This window comes from Onychostruthus taczanowskii, unplaced genomic scaffold (genome assembly GCF_017590055.1).
Source record: "Onychostruthus taczanowskii isolate IOZ18803 unplaced genomic scaffold, ASM1759005v1 scaffold5, whole genome shotgun sequence".
Lineage (NCBI taxonomy): Eukaryota > Metazoa > Chordata > Aves > Passeriformes > Passeridae > Onychostruthus > Onychostruthus taczanowskii.
In genome coordinates, this window is record NW_024502568.1 from 58,750 (window position 1) to 79,220 (window position 20,471).

The 20,471-nt window shown below is 44.5% G+C and overlaps 1 protein-coding gene across 1 annotated transcript in view; it reads right to left on the bottom strand.

Moving 5' to 3' along the window:
* TLL2 (tolloid like 2) overlaps positions 1-20,471 on the bottom strand; it is an 85,632-nt gene that overhangs the window by 38,719 nt on the left and 26,442 nt on the right. Inside the window, exons 2-3 of the mRNA XM_041415883.1 lie at positions 15,882-15,992; positions 9-80 (exon numbers count right to left, since the gene is read on the bottom strand). Of these exons, the coding sequence (XP_041271817.1) occupies positions 9-80; positions 15,882-15,992 (183 nt within the window). The remainder of the gene's footprint in view (positions 1-8; positions 81-15,881; positions 15,993-20,471) is intronic.

The window sequence follows — 20,471 nt, forward strand, 5'->3', positions numbered from 1 at the left end:
CACATTACCCTTTTTAACTGCTTTGTCACTGTGGTTGGTTGAAGTGACATTTTCACTTGACACCTCTTCTCCCAGGCCTCCTGCAAAGGAAAAAAGAGCAGAGACTCATCTCTGGTGAGCTGGCTGGCAGAGCTGTGATGTGGAAAGGACAGCAGCGATCAGTAATGCCAGTTGGGGGTCTGCTGGCCACAGAAACTGTCTGCTTTCCCTGTTCAGGGAGCAGGGACTAAACCCCTGATAAAACTAGGCACTTTTCCTGGATTTGTTCCTAGCCTACAGTGACATCTTGCAACTGATTACCATACCATGCCTAAGTTTCTCCATATGCTGAATAAGCAGAAAGTTCCTTCTAGGGAAGGCTAATTTCATGGAGATTTAATGAGAGCTGGAGCTGAATGAGCTGATCTCTGTAGAAATACTGCAAGAGCAAGTTTCTGCAGTCTTGGTGGCAAGATAAAGCATGAAGAGCATGGTAAACCACCACACACAGAAAAGAATACACCGTTGGTCATACAGCACTGCTGGATGCAGTGTGGACACTTCCAAGAGGGATGTCTCACTTTCAAGACAGCTGGACATCTTCCAGTCACTGAAGCAGTCTTGCTTTGCCAGCTGGAAAACTCTCCTTTGCTCTGGAGCTGGCTTCTAGCAAATCCTTCTCCAGCCCATCCAACAGGTCAAGGACAGGGGAAAAGGGATATCTCTGGCAACTTGGAGAAGGACTGAGAGGATGGTAACAAATCTCCAACATTATACTACTATAACTGATATGAGTATCAGGAAAACTGGGATGAAAGATAGTTACAAAACAATTCAGAAGAAAATAAAATACCCAGACTTTCAGCTGGCTATAGGTTAGAGTTTCCTGATCCAAGAGACACAGTAAATCAGGGGTTTGTCTCCCAAAGGAAGTGCCATAGTTTAACAGAGCTTGGCTGGACAAAAGCCATTAGATGTGTGAACAGGAACAAGCCTGATTCAACAAGATGGATTGCTCTGAACTCTATCACTCTTTTCCAGCTTCAATGTCCCATCCTAAGATTTCCCTTTGTTTTCTTTCATGCCCAGTCCTTGTCACTTCCTTAAGCCCAAGCTCAACAAAAGTTCCTCTTCTCAGTTTTACATCCCCAAGACTTCTCCCACCCCCACCCCTGCAAAGTATGCTATTCTTCACACAATATCTCATTCCATTTAAAGGAAACCCCAACTAGCCATTCATCACCAGAATTATTAAGGCATGCAGTCTTTGCTGAGGCAAAGGATAATTTTGTATTTCTAAATAAATGCAGCTTGCTTCCAGTCACAAACAGATTGTTTCTTAATTGAACTTAGGAGGTGAATTATATGGTGAATTAGGGAAAAAGAACAACTCTGTATTTAGTGAATTGTTCTCCTGAGAGGGAGCTGCATGGGATTGAATTGCAAATGATGGCACCAAACCCTGGAGCCGGGCCCCTCTGCTGTGCCCGAGCTGCTGACCTCTGCCGTGCCGCGGTGCCATTCGAGCACACGGCCCTTCCAAGCGCAAGCACATTCTTTCCCAGAGATCAGCACAGGCGTTGGTTTCTTATGCAAAGAAGAGGTTTGAATAAACTAGTGTGACTAATGAAATCTACAACATCTTTGCATATTTTGTCTTATAGTAGCCCATGAAAAGGGAGAGCACTACACAAAGGCCAGATATGGGGGTGCACATATACCAGATATTTTCAAACTCTAATCTCGCTCATACAGACAGGGAGCACCCACAGCCTTGGGTGCTCCCACAAGGGTGCCCCACCTTGTGTCCCACAAGGGTGTTTGGAAACAAACATGACAATTTTAGAAGACTCTTTTCTGATTCACTTGAGTTTTTAGACATTTCCTATCATCATGATGCCTAAAGATATCCCAAAAATTAAAGTGACTTGACAGACATTTAGTCCTCTTCTGATTCTTTCCAAGAGAGGGCTAATGTAGGATCCCAGAATAAGGGATATGCCATTAACAATAAATAAGGAAGCCAAGAAATGCACCTTGTATCTGGAAGCAGCTGCACAGAGGTTGCAGATAATGTGTAGGTCCTGCTGTCCCCTCATCACATTCCTGAAGTGGTGCCTCTCTGTTGGACTACTCTGTCACATCCAGAAGCAGAACATATTCCAGTGTTACTGCTCCAGAGCATGAAATGCCTGTGTATGCACTGAAGTCCATTATCATTGGAAACACTGAAGAGAAGGGAGATTTCCAGTTCGACATTGTGCTTTGTGGAAAGCCAATAAAAGTAGGCTTGGTACCCCACAAAGACATGACATTGACTTTAATGGATTTCCAGCAGTTAACAAGCCCCCCAAGATCACTTTCTTCTTCAGTACTTTCCACCCACTGCTGTGCTAGACCAGCACTCATCCTTCTTCAGCCTGAGTTTTGTCTGCTTCTCCCACAATCAGTTGAAGATACAGAATTTGTTAGGTCACGTCTCCACGCAGAGAGCTGTACTAGATCTCCTAAACCTTCTTAGCCTCCACATTTTTGGAATTCAATTCTTCCTAATAATTTATCCTACCTAACAGCTGCAATCCCAGCAGAATACTGCTGGAGTCCATGACTAGGTAACTTGACCTGGCAGAGACACAAAAGAGATTCTCTACCCAGGCTGGGGTATATTTCACCTTCTACCTACAGTGCACTTGTACAACTTGTTTTTCTGTTTCTCACAGACCAGCACTGCCAAGGGAGCTTGGCTAACTGAAGGAAATGTCCAGTAGCTTGAAAGAACCACAAATCTGAGATAAATCCACCATGTCCACAAGCATGGCTGAAGAGCAGGTGTATAAATTGTTTTCAGGAACTAGAAGCAGCCTGAGTAAGGGTCCAGTGAAGCAGAAAGCAGCAGGCTGGGGCACTGCTGTGAAGAAAGCAGTTTCTCTCACTCTCCCAGGAGAGGAAAATGAAAACCCAATTTTGTTAGACGAAGTCCACGTTGTTCAGCTGAAACCAAAATAAAGGACAAGATATTGAGAGAGAGAGAGAGTGCACAAAGCATGCCACCAAAGCTGTACTGTTTGTAGTTCCCTTGCACCACTAGCACAGGCAAAAGATGTGCAGCCTGAAGGAAGAGCAAGAAGCAAACTCCATTCAGAACCCTTACTTCCAGTAAGAGAGGGTGGGACTTGGAGAAATAGTAATATATCAGACCTGAAAATGTGTCTTCCACAGGATGCAATTTAGGATTGAAGGTATTTATGTGCATGTTCTGGTTTGATTTTTTTTTTGTTTAAACCCAGGTAGTCTGAATCATCAAAGAGGGGACAATCAGATCTCTTGCCACCTAAAGCTTCTGTGCTTCTTCCACTTGTTTATGCACCAAGAAGGAGTTCTTGTCTGAAAAATGAAGAGGAAAGCCAGGCAAAGCAGTGAAGCAGCCTGCTGATGAATCAGAATGCATGTAATTGGCCCAGAAATACCTACCACCTTCCTACTGGGTTCATTTCAGACCTCAAAGCTGCTTGAGGGGCCACTGACTTCAAAACATTTCAGCACTATCGTCTTTCAGCTTGCACTGGAAAACGCTATTCTGAGGCAAGATGAGTTACCCAACTGAAAGCAAAGGAGAAACATCAGTCTATCCTGAGTCAAGCTCCATTTTCAAATGATGCCTATCTATAATGTTAGTCTAAAACCCAACAAGTGACAATAGGAATTGTAGTTGTCTGAAAAATTGCAATCTGAGAACACAGAATATTCTTACACAGGAAATTGGATGGGATGAAGCCTGCAACACCACCCTTTTTTTACAAATTGTAAAAGTTCCCATTAAAGTCAAAACCACTTTCAGAATAGGTCCAAGCCAGGATAGTTTTTCCTTTCCAGGCCAGTGAAGAATCTCTTCATGTTCATAGAGTTTTCCTTTCTCTTTCCTGGTTGCTGTCCACACAGGGGAAGTGTTCCACAGCTGAACTTTGAAGATAGCTACCACCCATATGCTCATCACCTCTGCTGAGGACAAAGGAGTCCACAGTGAGCACTGAGGACTCTGACAGATTTTCCAATTTTTCTGATTTAGCAGAGAGTAACTTGGCTGTGCACATAATTATTTGCTCTCAGGTGAATCGAACCGCAGCAAGAGTTTTTCTAATATATTTTACTGTGGAGAAAAGGCTATTTCAGAGCACCGTGATTAAAAAAAATACTTTTGAAAAATTATTAACAATTTAACCTCCCCTACCTTATATGTTAGAACACCCTGCTTTCATAGCCTCACTCAATATACAGGCTATTCACATGCCATGGCTAGGAGACTGCGTTTCAAACAGAGACTGCAGTGAAGCACCAACAAAACCAGGTAGTTAACATTAAACACCAGTCATGCTTTAGAGTTTCAGTTCTGGTGAGTTCTGTCATATTCTGACCAACAGAGAAGCTCCTGGAAAAACACGATAAGTCAAACAATGTTACGTGCAGTTTTTAACTCCATTAACCAGTGGTCAAGAACTGTTTAGAATAGGAAAAAACTATTTCACTGGGTTTTCTAAGCACAGAAAAAGTGTTTTATTAAAACAATTTCTGCTGGGAAAATGCATTCAGAATGCAGAACAGATGTTTCCCAGAGCTGGTGGAGAGTCTATAGCAAAAACCTTTCATAAACCCCCATACCCTGGAGATATGAGCAAATGATTTGAGATATATCCTTCAGCATTTCCTGTCAGTGGAATAGTCGAACCTCCCTCAATTTACTTAAAGAAAAATAAATTAAAGAAAGGAAGAATTCTGAGCCCCAAATTCCCTGCAGGAATCTGTTTTTCCTATTCAGAGTAAGCTGACTTTCTGCAATAACTCAGGAGAGTCCCAAGGTCCAGAGGTTTGACAGGCAGATGTGTCATCTCCACATCAGCTGTGAATGCTTGGGCAGGGAAGGGGGACACTGGCCTCACAGGGAAGTTCACGAGAGGAGGAAGGTGATTACAGCTAAGCAAACCCAGGGCTGCCACAGACATCAGCTGCAAAGCACTTAACGGACCAAAATCTTCTGCTGGCCAGCTGTATTTGGAGTGGTATGGCAGGCAGAGCAGAAGTGCAGGCAGCACCATTCCCAAACACTCTGTATTTTCCCTGGATACTGCCTGCTCTTCTGGAAGTGGCAACACTGCTTTTATACTGTGATGCATCTTGTTTTTAAAGAAGACATTGTAAGAAAGGGGACAATCTGACCCAACCTCTCCACTGAGAGTTAATGCTTAAGGTGATCAACATTCTCCAGATAAAAGGAAGGACTGAAAAGACTGAAGGGGGTCTTTTCTGTAACAGTCACTTCTGTTCCCTAGGGTAAAAAGGCAGATAAATGAGAGATAAAAGTAAGAAAAAAGTTACCTACAACCTGTGTCATCTCATTGGTTTCTTCCAGTGAGAAAGAGCCCTGCAAGTACAGTGCTTTTACTGAGGCAAGCGAAAATCAAATACGAAAGAGGGTACATGAGTATTCCAGCCATGTGAGTGCCTCTGTTGTTTAGCCAGGTCCCCACATCTGGTGTAAGACTTCCCCCCTCCCAGCATACAAACTGAGTAATGCATAGTACCAACCGTTCCCATCCCCGGCACTTGATTTCTTGTCAATATGATGGATAAAGATCTACTCCTAACAGGTGTCTGCTTCACTGTTACATTCCTCTCAATTCACAAAAATCACCTTCCCTCTCTGTCTCTCTTTTGGAAGAAAAGAGAAAGGAAAAGGAAGAAGGAAAAGTGAACTTGCAGGCAAAAGGGAAAATGTAAGAGCTGGCTTAGGTTCACCCATTGCTGTCCTGGTAGACAATACCAACCTCACAGCCCCCCTTGGCTGATGTTCCTTTCCTTCTGACCTGCAGAGTCTAATTTCTTCAGCCTCAGAGCAGCCCAGGCTGGGTTCTATGCACTATTCCCCATGCTGCCCTGCAGCAGCTCCCTGCCCTGCTCCAGGCTGGGGCTTCCAGGGAGAGCCTGCTGCTCCCAGCAACCCAGCCAGGCCACTCTCCCCTTCAGCCTTCCCAGTCCTCTTGCTTTCCCCCCACCTTGTTTATACTGGACAAAAATTAACTCAAAATGAAAACACTTACATGGGAAGCTAAGTTATGTTTGAATGGAATTAAAACTCCTTCCATGAAGAATGTTTTGTGCTGCTAGAGACCTTTCTTCCTGCCTAGACATTCCTCTCAATTCACAAACCCTCAATTCACATTCCTCTCAATTCAGACACTCACAGTGCTGGAGCTTCTTGGAGAGTGTTTGGTACCTCATGCCCTGGGAGCCTGAACCATGTTTAACAGGCAGCTGAGCAGCCTAAGCAGATATAGCTGGGACACTTCATCTGCTTGGTTACCTACCAACTCCACCACAGCTCATTTAAAGAGCACCTGAAACCAGCTGCCAAACCAGGGAAACTGAGGCAGGAGCCAGCACTGCAGCCAGACAAGCGAGACTTCAAACACTTTGGGAGCCCAGGCCAAATGTAGCCACTGTAAGGTAACCTTAAACCATGTCCTTCCCCCAGGTCTTCCCTGGCTCCCTGGTGAACCAGGTGCCCAAATCACTTGCTGTCATTAGTGGAGCCGTGGGGAGCTGGGCACTAAGGGCAGAGGCCCTTTCCTCACGGAGCAAGCTGCCCCAGTGGGCGCTGGTGGAGCTGCCCTGTCCTTCCCAGCGACAGCTGCAGTTTGCAGGGGGAGCCAGCTCTCAAACCCACTCTAGCACAAACTGACTCCAGGATTCAGCAACAACTGAAGAAAAGGAGTGGCTAATCCCCTCCCTAACACAGCCTGATGCATCTCACACTCCCCTTTCCTCTCTAGGAAGTGGAACTGCAACATAATCTGAATATTTCCTTTTGCTTCTGATCTTTGCCCTGGAGAAACTTGTTACCCATTCCCCGGGGCTGTCCAAGTCACCATCTGGCCTCAGAAATACAACAGCAAACACAGTCCAGTGTTCCAGCCTAAAACTAATTTGCTTTCTTTTCCCACTTGACAGCTGAATAAATACTTTGTCCTCACCATTTGAAAAGGGGAGCTGCAGCAAAGGGGTTTTGTCCACTGCAGCTACAAGCATCAGCCTTGTCTCCAAATTAAGCCTGAACAAGTGGCTCAAAGCGAACGCATTTATTCCACAAATGTACCCCCTTTCTGCTCAGAATCAACCACGAGCAGTATACAACTTATGATTTATTTGTAGTTTGCTATTGTCCAACAAGCCGTTTTGGTAATTCATTGCTCCCTGGACCTTCCAGACATTTTTCTGACCAGTGTGACTTTTATTTTGTGGACACAGATTCCTGCTTGAAAGTAAAGAGCCTGAGGGTCAAGACAACCCAGCCAGTCTTTCAGAGTGACCATCCTGTAATGACTGCTCTCAGAGCTTACTAGACCCTACTCTTTCATGGACTGCTTCTGCCTCCAAACTCATTTGCCTAAAACACTGTCAGAAATGATGAGGCAGCTTATGCAAGTGAAGCAAATACAATTTTTCATTTGAGCAAATATTCAAGGAAATTAGGCATTTGCCCAGTTCTGAAGCACAAATGCATGATTTAGTCAATGCCACAGTTATTGGCTAAGCACTGTTGAATTTTACCATTAGGGTAATGGATTTAACTTTCAATGTAATTTCCATATGGATAAACTGATTTCCTCAAGTACATTTGCCCATGTGTTCCCTTCATCACAGTTAATTAATATAAAACTATTTAATAACGTCCACTTAAATACAAAAGACCATTCAGACTCTTCTGGCATCAGTAAAAGCAACAGCCTCCAAATGTGATACACCAGCTGTAGACGAGAGCAAAAGACAATTTAATTAAGAGCAATCAAGAGCATGACAGTTGCAAACAGAAATCAGACGTTCTAAATGTTCCTACATTGTGATTATCCCAGCTCCTGAAAGGGTTAATTGTGCCAACCAGTACCAACTTCCAGGTGCTTTAGATGTGCCCAAGAGACCTTTGAGGATGAGGAAAGTAGTGGGGCTGGGAGCCAAAACCTGGCATAGTTAAGCACAGAGCAGCAGGAATTTGGCATCATCTGTGCGGGAGCCCTGCAGCATCTCTGCCCAAAGCTGAGGTGGCACCATGCTGAATAGGAAGAAACTACAGAAACAGGCTGCTTGGAACCATGGCATCAACAGATAGTTTCTGCAAATGTTTTCGGGTGCTTAAATAATGTTAATTGCTCATTAACAAAATCCATGCTATTTAATTTCTGAAGTGCGGCATTTGACAAGAGTGATACTGAGTTACTTGCCTTCCTGGATGATTTCTGAAAGAAGCATATGAATTGTGACTCACAAGAGAAGCACAACTAAAGTTTCCACTAATTATGAGCAAGTGGCAGTGTTTGAAATAGGTGGGGATTTTTGTTACAACGGAGAAAGCTTTATTGCTTGGATGGACTCATTTGAGCAATACTGCAGTGCTCATAAAACCACTAAAATAAAACTGTGTAAGGCTGAACATTGACTGCACAGCAGAAATCAAACCACTTATTTTGACAGGTGGAAGGCCACCATCCAGAAAACTTGATTTCAGGGAACACTGCATTCACAAAACAGACTTTGTGGAGCATGTGACCAGCTGCCACTGGGAACTCACACAAGAGGAAAAAGAACATCTTAGTCCACAGGAAATGTGGAGCAAGGAACAGGGCTGTGTCATTGAGGTTGTGCTCTGCCCATTCAGGTGTACTCAGCACTTTCTGCTTGGGACTGTCTTTACCCTGCCCTGCAGAATCTTTATCAAAAGCAAAGGGGGGAAAAGGAGATAGATTTCATTTCTCTGTTTGTCACAAGTCTGGAACACCACAGCCAAGTGTGTAAAGGAATACTGCAAGCCCGCTACTCCCACCTGGTTTCAAAGCAACGTGCCATACTGGAAAGACCCCAGTTGAAAGAAAATCAGAGCCTCTATTATCTATTGGTGGGACAGGTGGAGTAAAGGCTCTAGAGCCTCTCGTGGCTTGCTACTCAGGCAGATCTCAAGCAGCACTCCCTGCACAGGAAGGCACTGGACAGTCCCTGAGAACAGGTATAGGTGGCCAGCAATCCGACTTCCCACTCCCGACAGCCATGCTGTCCTGACTCAGGGCTTCTTCTCCAGCCTTACAAGGGAGATCTGTCCCCTTTGCACATATACACACTCCATGCTTTGGCATCTTGACTTGATGACCTTCTCTCCTCTCCTACCATCACGCACCAGACTGACAGATTCTAGTCCTGCGACTAGAAAAAGTGCATCCCTAAGATGAGAAAAATCCCTCTCGATAATTTCCAGAAAAGACTTCAAGCTGGTACTCAGAAACCCATAAAGAAAAGCATTTGGTGTGAAAATATCAAACCTAAAGATAGGCATTTTCTAGTGGAAGAGTCTTAACTACAAAGGGAATTAGAAGGTCCACCAGCTAAGGGTATGGGATTTCTAGATAATTATCTTTATGCTGGAGAAAATCAGGCAAGTCTGAGAAGGTTGCAATAGGACTGTAAGACTCTGGGTTGGGAGAAAAAAGCACAGTATCTGCATTTCTTCAAAGAGAAGATCACTGGCTTATTGCACAGAAGGGTAGATTTGGGACGGGTGATAACTCAGAAAAGCAGAGCAAACAAGAACACTCCTGGCCCTAGAGGACTTACTCAGCTCTTCCAAACTGGAGCTCCTGCTTTGTCTTAGCAAACCACAGAACTGTGGGAAATGCATTTCATGGTTGTCTGCTCTGGTAAAACCCCTGACTGAATCGACTCACAGTGGTAAACATTTGGACTAGCCACAGGAAAATCATCTGGCACAGCTAACCAAACCTCAGCATCAGGCCAGCTCTAGGCACCTACCTTTCCACCTACTCTTGAGGCTCCTCTTCCTGTTAAAAATGTGCCTGGCTTGCAAAGAGACATCCCCAGAGTGCATGTCACGTGTTGTGGAAAACTGAAAGGAGGTATGCAGACAGCTGGACAGAGCCCTCAGACAGGTCTGTTGGAACAAAGATGCTCCTCCACTCACACAGGAGGAAGCAACCTTCACTAAAGATTTCCCAGGGAAAGAGCAGACCCCTGCAGAGAGTTCACAGATGTGGGTTATGTTACAGCACGTACATAGTTACTTGCATTGCTCCTGGCCAATTATGACCAATACAGCTTAGGTTAAGTTAGCACAACCCATAGACTTGCTATAAGCCTAAATGAATTAAAAGTTGGGCTCCAAGCAGCCCTAAATGCTAGGATTCTGTGGTTCTGTGAAATCCAACAATGCTGAAGTCTACTCCTTCTACCCTGAACTGAGTGACATTACAGTAGAGCACCAAATATGAGTTACAATGGGAAAACCAGCTGAGGTGGCAAGCATGTGTCACATCAGCTGAATTTAAGAGTCTTGCTTTCAAATCCATAAATCAGATCTCCCCTGGAATCTCAGTTAGTCACTGTCTAAATCCCTGGATTTTGCAGTCTTCTAGAAGTATATATTTGCACTAAGTTAAATTTCACTAGAAACACATAAGTAGCATTCAAGAGGACTCTGATGTAATGTGCAGCACTACGACTGGCCACAGCCCCTACACTGAGGAAGCTCTCACAAAGTGAAACAGCAGAAACCCTGCTTGTGACTGCCACCAGCACCTCAAGCATTCCACTGGAGAAGTCTTGCTCTCCACCCTGAAGTGAAGTAGCACAACTCTCAGCAGGAGAGCTGCACTCCAGCCACCTGTCCACCAAGTAAATCCAGCTTACACAGGAATCAATGCCTTTCCTCAAGAACGCAACCAGAGACAGTGACCATGGGCATCTTAAAGCAAGAAAAAGCAAAGCATCCTGTTGCAGATAGCCCCATGTGCAGATGGGGTGAAGCAGAAGAGCAGCTGGCTGTATTTTCTCAGCACACTCAAGAACAGCAGAGCTGCTGCCAATGAACCAGGTCCCTGCTCTTAAGACAAGGTCTAATGCAGAACTCCTGTCCGCCTCATTTGTCAGAGAATTACTTGCATGAATTTGCTGTCAGAGCCTCCGGTCACTGGCAGCAGCCTCTGTTTCCCCTGATTTCAGTAGAGAGCCTGGGTTCAAATATATCCCTCTCCCAGCTGCACTGTTACCTGAAGCATTACTCTAGCTAGAAAAGATGCTCTTTGAATTTCTTCTGCCAATCATTTGTGGCAGTGTGAAAGGCTCATCAAGGCCTTCAAGCAATGAGCCTCAAAACCTCCTAGGATGAGAGGTAAAGAAAACTTGTTTTGACTGCTCTTGGAAAGCATTCTTGGTGACAGTGGGATCTGGAGTCAGCTTCTCAGCAGCCAGTCCAGCACAGCATGGCATCAGCGAGGGCAGCCAGACACCCTCGGCTTCTGATCTTCTGCTGCCAAACCCTGAAGAGACAAACTTGCCCTTCTTACTCACAGAGGTGCCTTTCAGGACTAGAAACTGTCTCTATGATACAAAAATCAGGTAAAGGGGTAATGTATCAGAAAAGTCCTCATAATCCCTAAAATGCCCATCAAAACTTAAATCAAGCCAGTTAGTACTAAACAGTATTTAGTATTATATACCTCTAAGAGGCATGGCAAGAAATAAGGTTTTCTTCCCCTGTGGCTAATTCTTCAGCAGATAATCACCTTACACCAGTGGACTCATTTGGGCCCAAAAGAGATGCAACACTGTGCAATTTCCCAGCCTGCCTCTGGATTCTCTTTTTTTCCATTGCAGCAGATGAATTCTCAAAGCTTTCAGTCAAATTTCTTGTAAACCAAATTATATCTTAAAAGCAAATATTTTCACTAGAGTTTAAAAAACACGAGAAACTTTTCAGAACTGCAAACTTTTTCAAAAATCTTTCATTGAAGTGATTAGGAGTTGGTGATGCATGGGCTTCCGAGATAACACTCACTGGCAGATTTCCAGGTAACAGATTCATTTTATTATGTTCTGAACCATTACTGTCTCTCTACAGGTCCAAATCCTAAGGGTATTCATTTCAACCACAGCATGAGAAATTATTTTCATAGTAAACAAGACATCTAAACTTGATCCCACAGAAACAGAGATAGGGAGGCAGCTAAGACCTGCATTTTAACAATATGCCTCAATGTTTGTCCCTTCTTCTAGCAGCAAAACAGTTTTAAGGAAGAGGAGAAATTCCTTGTTTGGCAGATTTTATACGGTATTGCAGATGATGATAGCAGGATGAGCAGGTGACGTGGAGGACATGGTTTGATCTGCAAAATTTCTTAAAATATAAAGCAACAAACAAAAAGATCACAAGCAAGTCTCAGAGTTTAGGACTTAGGTTCAAAGGAGAACATCCAATGAGGGAAAAAACAAATCCTGGTTTAGAAAATTAGAAAAAATTTAAAGAAAGGTCAAATGTTCAATTTTAAACAGCTCTTTTGCCAGATCACTGATTAGAATAAAACTAGGTTTCAGGTAAAACAGAGCTGAGGTGAGACACCTGTAGAAAGGAGCCCAGAAGCCATGTAATGATCACAATCTAAAACTGGGTTGGAGGACAGCACTTTGGAAAAAACCTTCAGGGAAATCATAAAAAGGACTTGACAAGACATTAACTAGTTGGTAGCTCTTGGTAGAGCACATCTCCTGGCATTCACTCACAGTTAATCAGCCCTGCATGCACACAGCCTCTATGAACTCACACAGCTCAGAGCTTCAACAAGTCAGTGCAGATCAACATGCAGACTTCTAACAACTACTTGGATTAAACAGGTTCCACTCAGCCACAGACCACCACCATGCCTGCCTTTCCCTCAACAGGGCCTGAAGAAAACTCCACTTGTACAATGTAATCTCATGCAGGATGTTTGCACGCAAGATGCTATAGAAAACCTACCGCAGCTTTCAGATGCTTTACCTGTACTCATCCTGATAAATTTTTAGGAAGGAAGCTCCTTTGGAGCAAATGAGACTGCTCACATAAATAAGGACTATCAGGTCATACACTGCACTCCAGAAGGCTTTAAGTACCTAACACAAGAGATGTAATTCCCTGTGTAATGTCAATTCCCAATGTCACCACTAATACAAAAGAATCTGGGTATACTGGACAGAGAAATCCAGACAAAGCCAAAGATGAACATCATTGCTGGAGCACTGAAGAAGGGTACCAAGGAGACACCCACCCCTAAAATCCACAGGAGCAGTTTTTGAGGGGATTGCCAGAGAGCACCGAGCCAGCATTCCTCAGAGGGAAGGAACTATGATTCTGCTCTGTGACTTTACCAAGGAGACAATGCTATTTAGTCCATTGCTTTCAGATACTAGGAATAAAACATTAACTGCAATATTTGCTGAGAAAATGCTTGGAAACACTGAACTTCAAGGCATTCCCCTCTTAAGCAGGATCACAAATATTTCATTTCTGAAAAATTACCATGGCATTTCTGCAAGCAGGAAATTAATGGAGAAAACATGCCTGAAGCACACTCATGCTGTGAAATCAAGCTGAGGACAGAGATCCATAGCAAAATCCAAAGAGTTCTCTGATTCCCTGCCCCTCTCTCTCAAGGACCCAGAGAAGTACCTAGCTATTTTCTAGACAATGACTGGGTGAGGGTGAAGAAGGGGAAAACTTGAAACATCTGACAGTCCCTGTCTTTACCAGCCAAGGCAAAGCTTTCCCTCAAGCAGCACAATGCTGGATCCAGAGGACCACATGTCCAATCACTCCTAAGTACTTGGAACCCCAATCCTCCTGCAGAGCCTGACAGCTGCAGATGCTCCACACCAGCTATGAGGGTGCACACCTATAAACAGCCCAGCAGTGCCAAATGGCACAGCTTTCCCTTCTCCTCCCAGCTGAACAGCATTTTCTGGGAACAAGGGAACAACACTGGGCAAGAAGAATGCCTGGCCTAATAACGTGGTCAGAGTGCAGCCCCCCGAAACGAAGAGCCTGGGTGTCTGTATATACCTACTAAGTACTTCCTCCACTATAGCGCTAATCCGATTAACAGCTTTAGGCAACTCTGAAATGTTATCATTCAAGGGGTTCCATTCATACAGGGTCTTAGGCTGCTTCTGTACAGAGGTTGCATTCTTCCCACTGGAAATAAAGCAGGGAGTAGGATTTTCTCCCAGGGAAGAATAGAGTCCAATCCCCCACCATGCTGAAGTAGGCCACCCTCTTACAATTCACATGAGTGTCAAACAAGCCTCACAAGAGAAAAATCAACCCTTCCTGCCCGTGCAAAGAGCCCCTCACAGGGCAGGTGAGCACAGAGATCCCTCTGTGTGTGCTCTGCAGAAAGCATCACAGTCACAGGGGCCACCCATTTGTCAGCTGCACTCCCAGGGGTACAAATGAAACCTGCTAGAGATGAGGCAAAGGGAAATTGAGTGAGGTGACATCTCCATTCACCCAAGGCAAAGCACTGTATGATGCATCAGTAAAAAGCGCAAAGAAGAGACTGGTCCAAACATACCACACGAGCCATGGCTGTAAGAGACCCGTGCCAGCATTAAATGATACAGATGTGAGTTATAAAACTCAGTTCATTTTCCAGATGGCTCAGGTCTGGCACCAGTGCCAAGTGAAAGAAATGTGCTAGACATGACAACTAAAAAAGTTACCAGAGAAAACTGATACATTCAAACATATCTGACTTCGCTTTCCCAGTAACGTCTTCATCTAACTTCAGGAATCAACAAGGGGATGTGAAAGAGATTAATGCTGCCTGTCCCACTTAGCCCTCATTTTCTGATAGATCTTCGGCTCCTAATAACCTACAACCTGAGAATGTGTGGCAGCTAAAAGCATGATGGGCTAAGTCACATGGCAATGCAGGAAAATGGCATTTCCAGGGAGCTACCCATAATCTGAAGAACTGGACAGCCCTTATTTATCCAGAATTTCAATTACATTTTTACATTCAATACATAATTAAATATGCATGTGTTGGATGTGTCATCTTTCACACCCATCCAAATAGGAAGCTGGACCAGTCATCCCAGAACCAGACCTACATGGTGCTTAGATGCTCTGAAGCCAAAGCTAGGCAGTTACAAGGAAAGAGAATGAGCCACCAGTGCTTTCTAATGATAGATGAGCTGAGTTGCACAGGGGTCAGGTGAACATACAATTTCAGTGATTTTTGCCTCTACACACCCTCCCACCCCACGTGCTAACCTAGAGGCAGAACAGCAAAGAAAAACAGAAATTTCTTCTGACCTTCTTTGTCTCCAGTCCCTCTGGTACCTCTCAGAGCTCAGACTTCCAGCAATTTCTCTCTTGCACCATAAAGTGAACTAGAGGGAAAAACACTGTGGGGAGCCCTCTGAATCAGATGCAGTGTTTCAGAGACTGTTAGAGCTGGAGTCCAGTCAGAGTTCCTGAGTCAAGAAACACCTTTGGTCTGGCATGAGACTGAGCATATATTAGAGTTGCACGGGGGCAAACTGAGCACATACTTTACAGAAAATCAACAAAATTGTCAACCTATTTTGATTAGAATATAACATCTAGGGCAGTCTGGATGCACAACTGCAATGGGTTTTACTAGGTAGAAAGCTGAAAAAGTGTGTTATTCCATTAAGATCATACAGCGGAAAAAAAAGGAGCACAAGAAGAGTCAGAACTCCTGACAAAATGAGTGGCCCAACTTCAAACACATCTCCTTCCAAACAAGCAAAAAGGTATTTCCTCGTAGAAAGAGACCAGTGCTTTAAATCAGAAAATATCCCTCAGACAAGATAGGATTTAGCTACATCAAATTGTGACTTGATTTTTATTTAACAAAGTTCAGAGCTGGATCCCACCCTCAGTGCCATAGCTAAGCTCTGCACACACCACCCTGGCTGTGGGAACAGCATCACGAGGGAAATGGGAGCCCTCCTTCCCTAAGGACAAAACCAGGTGAAGGGAGGCATCCCCAGCCCAGGGCTGCCCTTACCTGAGGTGTGTCCTGCGTTGCCATCCGAGTGCTTTGTTAAGTCAACGCTTCTGTCTATTTGAAACAACTTCAGATCATCTTCATCTAAAGCGATATCTCCCCAAAAGGCAGCTGGAGAGAAACAAAGTGCAAGTAGTTTAGTTTTTATTTCAGAAGGAAGGCACAGTTTCCTGTTGGCTTGCATCACACATAAAAGGTATTGACTCCATGGACCAGAAAAGGGTCAAAGTGGCTGCAGTTGTAGAAGTACCAACAGTGGACATCAGTGGAGGCCAAGTGACAGCACTTACATTAAGTCCCAGCACACATCCACCAAAATGAGATGATTTCCTGGGGTTCCTTGTGCTACCCACTCACACAGGTGTGACTCTCAGCGAGGTGGTGTTCACTCCTCATTAAAGCCTGCATGAAGCAACCACCAGCATTGTCCTATTTCCTGTGAAGGAGCTAGGTAAGTCACAGCTCAGATCTCACCATCCCCAGGTGAACAATGTGTGTAAGACCTGAGAACAGCAGTGAAGCACTTGAGCTCAGCAGTGTATATCTAAAAGCTACAGGCTTCAGGACCTTACACACCCAGATGCACTACACTGGTCCCAGTCCAACCTGAGAGCCAGCCTACCATTTCCACTTAGCTAGAGAAACACCAGCTATTTGTCCCCTTGTGGATTAGTTCCCTAGATTTAAGTTTGCAGAGTTTTCAATTTTGTAAAGATCTTCAAATTTCAGTCAGAAGGAAGCAAAATAAGGTAAACAAATGGATCAGTTGACATTCACAGCTCAGAGAAACAGAGTAGAAATCATTTGAGTGGAAAAAATTACACCCCTGGAGTATTCTGGCTGAGTTGATGCTGCACAGTACCAATAGGTACCATTTTGAGAATTTGAACAAAATAAACGCAGGCAATGAGACCGTTGACCAAGCCTAGAAGATATTTCAGAGATAAACAGATTACAAACAGATCTCTTAAAACTTATACAAGAAGCCTGTATAGGCTGATGAAAAATTAGAAAAAACAGAGCAAATTAATTATATAGTTGAACAGTCAGACAAGAAACAATGCTAAGGCACTATCTGCAACAATGATCAGATTTGATGAAATTTCTTTTTACTTCTATTGTTAAGTCAACATTTACACTACTTGAGGGGAAAAAACATCCCATTGCTACACTAGGAACATAACTGATTAAAGCATGTCAGGCCTGAGAAACCAATGTGCTTTACCAATCATCTCACTTTTACTGCAAAGACCAAATGGAACTGGACCTTTGCCTGAATATCAGAAACTTGTACCAGATTTGTGGCAATTTAATTAAGAAAGGCTAACTCAGAGTTTTCTCTGACACAACATGGCTCTGATGCAGGCCTTCCTTCCTCTATTCTGCATCTCAGCACCTCAGCCAGTGCAATAGTATTTGCCAATGTCACTGGTCTGGGATGTGGGCATGGAAAGAAATCTTTGCTTGCTACTGCCTGCTTCAAGCAGCAGAGCCCTGGCATGAGCAGAGGGGGACTCTACTGCTTCTCCCTTTCCCTGGGACAAAGCTGTCTCCCCTGTTTACCCGGCTGTGGCAGCCTCAAGAGAGACTGGTTCCAGCTTTTTGACTGGGTCTCCTTAAAATTGCTACTAAAACCCAGTTCCAGAAGAGGACATCGCTAATGCAGACAAATCTGTAACAGACTAACATCATCAATAACTAGGGTAGACCCTCCATTTGGTACACAAACACAGAACTTGGCCTCTCCCCAACTTCTGGGCAATCCAAGCCATCACTCAGAACAGAGAAGAACACAAAACACTGGCAGATCCCCCCCAGGTAACAAGACTACCAGTACAGCCAAAGATCCCAAGCTGATTGGGATGAAGGTGGAAAAGGAAGAAAGCAGTGACACAGGTTCCTGTGACTCCAGTTTGAGGAGAAGACATTTTATCCATCCACAGAAATTACTTGCCCAGAACAATGTGGCAGCCAAGAGGCAGAGATGCCCAGGGCATCCCACTGCCATGATCCAGTCACCTCCCCAGCCACATTTGGGGTCATTACTGTACTGGCCACCTGCCACCAGCATTCCCTACCCTCTTGTCGAACCTACTGTCCCCAACTCATTGCCACCAGCCTGGGCTCCCAGTGGCTCTTTTCCACAGGTACCACACAGTCTGTCTCTCAGGCTAAGGCAGCCAGGCCAAAACACAGCTTTGAGGGCAAGCCTGCAGCATGGGTTTACACCCATGGAATTATGTTTTCCTTCCCAATGGAAGGCAGCAGTTTACTCCCAGTTCTAGCAAAGGGATCTCTTTCTGTACAAAGTAATACATCATCCTGAAAGATAGCCCACTACAAGAGCAGAATTTCCCTAGCATTTATTTCCAGCTCTCTGCAGTCCCAGCGTGCTCCAGGGGAACCATGATTTATCCCAGTCCCCAGCCAGCTGAACAACTTTCCTTGCTGGAAGTCCCAGCTGAGAATGCTACACTGCAACTTCTCCTGTACCATCAAAGGCCTCTTGCCAAAGACATGCAAGCCTGAAAGCCTGCCTCCACCAAGAGGGAGCTGTCCCACAGGAAAGCCCAAGTACTTTATTTTAAAGGGTCACAAGTTCAGAGACTGCTGGCAAACGAAGCATCTGAAACCATCCCTTCTGGTTTCTTTTACTAAGTTCTCCATTTTAATTTAATGTGGGAGGGTTTCCAACTAAAAAAAAAAAAAAAAAGAAACAAACAAAAAAATACAAATCTCCAAACAGCAGGCTAACAAGCTTGGAAAGCAGAGTTTCTCTTGGCAGAGCTCTGTAGTGTACAGCCAGGTGCAAACCCTTAACGCACAGTGCAACTGCATGCCAGCTTTTCTTTGAGAAAATGCATTAATCACTCTGGATAGTAAGAACAGAGCAGCTTTTACTGAGCCTGATGGAGCCAATACGAGAGACTTTGCTCCTCTACTGGACTGGTACCTGCACCAACCACCTGAATGTTGAACCTCACCAGCCCCCAGCATGTGCAACCAGACAGCATTTCTGTCCTGGGCAAAGGGGGAGGATGACTGTGTTAAACAAACAAATTCAGCACCAAAAAAAAAACAAAAAAAAACCAGCCTGGCAAACTGTCTGCATTCTCAGCACATTTCTCCCACAGGAAAATAGTCCACATGCTGACCACATCTGAATTGTGTGCTGAGCACAGAGGTGCCACGACACCAGGAAAGAATGGCAGGTGGCACTGGGAAGGAGAACACTTCCTTCTGGGCACAGGACAGGCTCAACTGTTTTTCCAGGTGCCTCCCCCACAGCCAGAGCCCAAAACCATCAATGTCTTCACAGTCCTCACTTTCTACAGTAACATTTTGGGGAGTCCCCAGCAATGTGACAGCACAAAGTGTCTTCTTTCCAAAAAGTTCGCCACTCTTCCCTGCGACTCACCTCCAACTTGCTTTTTCCCCCCCTAACACCACCCTTCTCCTATTTCCCACTTGCATTTTCTCCTTTCCCTGGCTCTGAGTAGCACAATCTCATTTCAGGGGAAAAAAATAATTGTCACTCATGAGAATTCAATTCAGAAGTGATCACAACAGTTTAAAACTTTCATTTTCCATGAAAAGTGTGTTTCACACAGGTTTTTTAATAAGAATCTTATACTTTCTGGGTTTTTTTTCTCTCCTTCAAAGACACATAAGGAAAAGTATAAGCCACCAAAAGAAGTTTATGGTATTCAGGCAGAAAACAAAATAATATTGCTCCTAAAAATACATCTCAATCCAAAACGCACTTTTGCAATTTGTTAAAACCAGACTTCTCTATAACACTACAATACAAATTCCTGGGAATGGGTATCCTTCACTTCCCAAGCAGAGGTACCTCATGACTTGTGCCAGTACAAAATATACAAGGAAGAAGTGCCTGCACAATTAACTTGACATCTCCAATTCTGTGAGCATCAAAGGCAGGTGACTGACAGAGCCTGCCTGGCACAGACTAAGCTGTGTCACCCAAGTGACGAGCCACACCCTCTGTTTGTGCCTCACAGTGCAAAGTAGGATGTGCCCTGAACCCACCTATGAGATCTGTTGCCATCTTATTGCAAAGGTTTCAAACCTTCTTGGTGATTTCTCATGGGCAGCCCCTCACAGCACTGACTCCTTCTCAGCACAGCCAACAAACTTCATCCAACTTCTAGACCAGCCAACTACTCTTTTACAACACCCATCCTCGTTGGATCTGGCTGTGGCCTATTAAGGGCAGGCCTGTTCCTAATTCTTGATAATTAGAACAGCTGTAACTCCTTAGGGGTGAGATTACCTTCACCACTATCTCTATTCTCCTACATTCTATCTATCCACAGAGATCAATCAATCACAGGTCCATTTCTGAGGCACAGTCTCTATCCCCACCCACATCTCTGCTGTCCATCATGCACCTTATGGAAAGGTCCTAGGGCACCAATTAGTCCCTTTTGTTCTAGAGCTGACTGTACCACATCCAAATAATAGAAGAGAAAAACAATGTGCCTCCCAGCTGAGCAACAGGAGCACCTGGCAAGGGGTGCTGGGCAGATGCAGACATGGCAACACATCCCACCCCTGGCAAACAGCGGT